The 3,898-nt window shown below is 58.2% G+C and overlaps 1 protein-coding gene across 3 annotated transcripts in view; it reads right to left on the bottom strand.

Moving 5' to 3' along the window:
• LOC118371377 (uncharacterized) overlaps positions 1-3,898 on the bottom strand; it is a 48,487-nt gene continuing 44,589 nt past the window's right edge. For all 3 annotated transcript variants that reach the window (XM_052488281.1, XM_052488279.1, XM_052488280.1), the window contains exons 16-17: positions 3,042-3,898; positions 1-2,746 (exon numbers count right to left, since the gene is read on the bottom strand). The exon at positions 3,042-3,898 is cut by the window's right edge and continues 247 nt beyond it. In XM_052488281.1, coding sequence (XP_052344241.1) covers positions 522-2,746; positions 3,042-3,898 — 3,082 coding nt within the window. In that variant the 3' untranslated portion in view covers positions 1-521. The remainder of the gene's footprint in view (positions 2,747-3,041) is intronic.

Below are 3,898 nucleotides of genomic sequence, written 5' to 3' on the forward strand. Positions count from 1 at the left end.
TGTGTGTGTGTGTGTGTGTGTGTGTGTGTGTGTGTGTGTGTGTGTGTGTGTGTGTGTGTGTGTGTGTGTGTGTGTGTGTGTGTGTGTGTGTGTGTGTGTGTGTGTGTGTGCATGGCACTTACTGTACAGGTGTGTATGTACTGTACTGCATCACCTTAGACCTGGTAGCGAGAAGGAGTTTTAAAAGTTCAGAGGTCAAAAGTTGAGAGGCGTGTGACCTGGCAAGTCCGGCGAGTGCGTCCTGAATAGCTGTGTTAGCGAAAAGACGGAAGAGATGAGCACCGTGCACCGTTTGGCCAGTAGCCTCACCCCTTCGCCCTCTCCGTGTCCATCCCCAGACCCCGTCCCACTGCTGGACCCAGAACCGGCTCCAGCAGTCTCCACAGCCCCAACAAACTCCCTGTACAGCCCTACGATCTCCTTCAGCTTGTCCAGAGCCTCCTCCTGGCCCCCATCATCATCAGTGCTCTGGATCTGACCCCCGTTGCGGCAGACGTCACATCCAGGACAGGGGTGTGTTCTCAGGCAGGCTGCGGAGAGCTGCACCAGGGCACTGAAACTGTTGGATAAGGAACGAAGTGCCTCCTCTGGAGCCCAGCCCACACGCGTGGCACGTTGGCACCCTGTTGCCACCGCCGTGCCTCCGCCTGGAGTAAATTCCTCTCAGGCTCCGTCATGGGCGGAGGACTTGCACCTCCACAGCACGCGGTTGGACCCTCTTCTTGGGTTGGGTTGGGTCCCCCTTCTCCACCCTCATCCTGATCTGTTTTGGAGGGTTCTGATGATGGTGGTGGCCCAGCCAGGACCAGTAGGAGCTGATTGATGTCCTGTCTCAGGGAGACGAAGCCCCCTTTTAGCCCCCCATAGTGCTTGTTGGTGAGGGAACGCAGGGAGCCGATGGGGGGCGTGGGGGAGACAGGGCGGGACAGGAGTGGGCTGAGCTCTGAGGAGGTGGTGGAGAGGGTGGAGAGGGGGCGAGGGGTGTCTCTCAGCAGGGACAGGATGACGGGGGAGGGGATGGGGGAGGTGGGGGAGGCCAGGGGTGTAGAATGGGCTGGTTTGGGGCGCGTGCGTTTGGAGAACTCGTAGATGGTGAGCTCCTCGTCGAAGCCACAGCCGTCCTCCACGTCACCGCTGAAGCAGTTGGCGTAGACGGTGCGGCAGCCGCACGCCTCACGGTGGGCCGGGGGAGGGGTGTGCTCCAGAGAGTCCCCCTCTAGGGGCGGGCCTGAACCGCCCCCTAACCCCACCTCTGAGTGGGGTCTGGACTGAGGCTGCTCCGACTTGCAGGACCCCAGGAATCCGTAGGGTTCTGAGACGTGTGCGGCGTTTTCTCTCAGGGTCAGGTTGAGGTGCGACCCGCTATTCCCATTGGCCTCCTTCGCACGCGGAGTCACTTCCTGGAACTCTTTGATGGTTGCTATGACAACCTCGGCTCCATCCTCCACTTCCTTCTTCCCTTTTCCCCCTGCAGTCTCACCAACTGGTGCCTGGGCAGTGACCTTGCTGACCTCAGAGGCTCCGCTGACTGACAGACCGGAGCCGTACCCAGACGTGACATCCTCGTTGACGGAGCTGGTGGAAGAGTGGTCCAGGGTGCCCAGGATCTCCTGCGAGCGGGTCATGTACCAGGGCAGGGCCTGGATCCTCCCTCTCAGGGCTGAGGTAGGCAGACGGCCCCCCAGGCTGGAAGAACTGACCCTCAGGTCTGACCCTGACCTTCCTGTGCTCTCTGGGTCTCCCGCTGTCCCTTTAGAGGAGGTGGTGAGGGAGGTGGTCAGGCTGAGGGGGGCGTCTGTATTTTTGGGCGACAAGTTCTCGTGACTCAGAGAGACCCTCCTCCCGGTCTGATTGCTCCCGTTGCAACTAACCCAGAGGTGGAGGCCGCTCGGCGGACACGTCCCCTCTTTCTCATTTGGTGAGACCGGGATGGGGAGGACTGATAGGGGATGTAGAGATGGAGGAGAGGGTTTGGGAGAGACTGGTGGAGGGGTGGCCAGGCTCAACCTGATCTCATCTCCTGAAGCAGAATGTGGAATGGGGGACAGGCTTGGCAGCTTTTTCGGGAGGTCCACCCCAACCCCCGTTCTGACCTCTCCCTTCAGCAGGGTAACCCTGTTTGTTTTAGTTTCAACATCAGCTCTCCTGTTGTCAGCAGTGACCAGAACACGGTCCTTAGGAAGCACGTGATGAGTCCCGTTCTTAGAACCGTTCTCTTGCTTAGAACTGTTCTCTATCTTAGGCCCGTTCTCCACACCCTGTGGACCGGCAGGGGGTTGCTGGCTCTTCCGTACCGCCGTGATGAGGGGGGAGGCGAGTGGTGGCCCCCCCGCTCCCGAGGTGACTGATTTAAACTCCATAGTGTCTGGTTCCATGGTGTCTACCTCCAGCAGGCCCGCATGGCCCCCACCAGCATCTCCGTTACAATGGGAGTATGGACCGCCGCGCTGGGGAGACCTCTGGGGGCCCACCTGGGGCTTGGGGGCCAGTTCAGGTTTTATGGGTAGCTGGGGCTTGGGGGCCAATGGTGGAGGCTTGGTCTTGGCATCAACCCTCTGAGTGGAAGCCCGGTTTGAGTGGGGCTTTGGGTCTCGTTGGGTCTCCTGCTGTTTCTTGTCGTCAGGGGAGGAGTGCTTCTTTTTGAGGGGTGAGGGAGGTTCCATCTCTGGTACCACTGGCAGTCCGTTCCCTGTGCCAGTCCAGCGTTTACTGTGCCTCTTATTGTCAGCTGCATCCAAACTGTTTTCTGAGAGAGAGAGAGAGAGAGAGAGAGAGAGAGAGAGAGAGAGAGAGAGAGAGAGAGAGAGAGAGAGAGAGAGAGAGAGAGAGAGAGAGAGAGAGAGAGAGAGAGAGAGAGAGAGAGAGAGAGAGAGAGAGAGAGAGAGAGAGAGAGAGAGAGAGAGAGAGAGAGAGAGAGAGAGAGAGAGAGAGAGAGAGAGAGAGAGAGAGAGAGAGAGAGAGATGTTAATAGGGTGACAGAAATCAAACTTTAACACATTTAAACAGTTAGTCTGTCAGTGAAGGTCATGTCAACAACCCACCTGTACCATCAGAAGGAACTGGAGGAGTGAACCTCTCCTGGGCATCGAAGAACTCATCATCTGACTCCGAAGCACTTTCCCTAGCAATAGGAGGAGGAGGATTAGGGGACGGCGTTAGGAAAGGCTCGGAATCTCCAGAGTGAATTGATAGACGCTCCTCCCCTTTGTGGGCGGAGCTACAAACAGTCCTCTTTTCACAGGAGGTGAGGTTGGGGATGATCCTGGGGATGTCTAACTTGTTGTTGGAAGCAGTTTTGTTAGACCGGGCGCAGATCTTGTCGATGAGGCGCAGGTCTATCTGACTGGGTATCTTAGAGAGCCGTCTCAGTTCCTCGTCATCATCGTCATCCTCAACTTCCTCCGTCTCCTCCTCGTCGCTGGTGGCCTCGGGGGGGCTAGGGAGGTAGCTGCCTTGGGAAAGCTCGGCGAAGCAAAGACACGAGCTATCGTTGCTACGGTAACTCAGGTTGGTGGGGCGTACGGGTGCGGAGGCCGTGCTGCCGGCGGCGCCCTCTCTCTGGCGCTGTGGAGAGGGAGCTGTGACCTCCAGGAGGAATGGATGGTGGACATCAAGTGTGGCAATCCCCCGAGTCGGCTGTTTGGACCGGCGAGAGGGGCTGTCCTCACGCAGGGCGTCCACACGAGAGGAGGCCTTGGCTGGGTCCTCTTCCCTGGCTGCGACACCGCTTTCCTCCAAGGCAGCACTCAAAGAGCCACTGGACAGGCTGGAGAAGCTACTGTTAACCCGTGGGTCTGTGTGATACCAGTTAGTGTCCAGTACCATGTCCTGTTCCACTCTTCCTTCATTGGCGTTACCTCCTAGATGTATCTCTCTTCCTCCATCTTCTCTTCCGTCC

This window comes from Oncorhynchus keta, chromosome 30 (assembly GCF_023373465.1).
Source record: "Oncorhynchus keta strain PuntledgeMale-10-30-2019 chromosome 30, Oket_V2, whole genome shotgun sequence".
Classification (NCBI taxonomy): domain Eukaryota; kingdom Metazoa; phylum Chordata; class Actinopteri; order Salmoniformes; family Salmonidae; genus Oncorhynchus; species Oncorhynchus keta.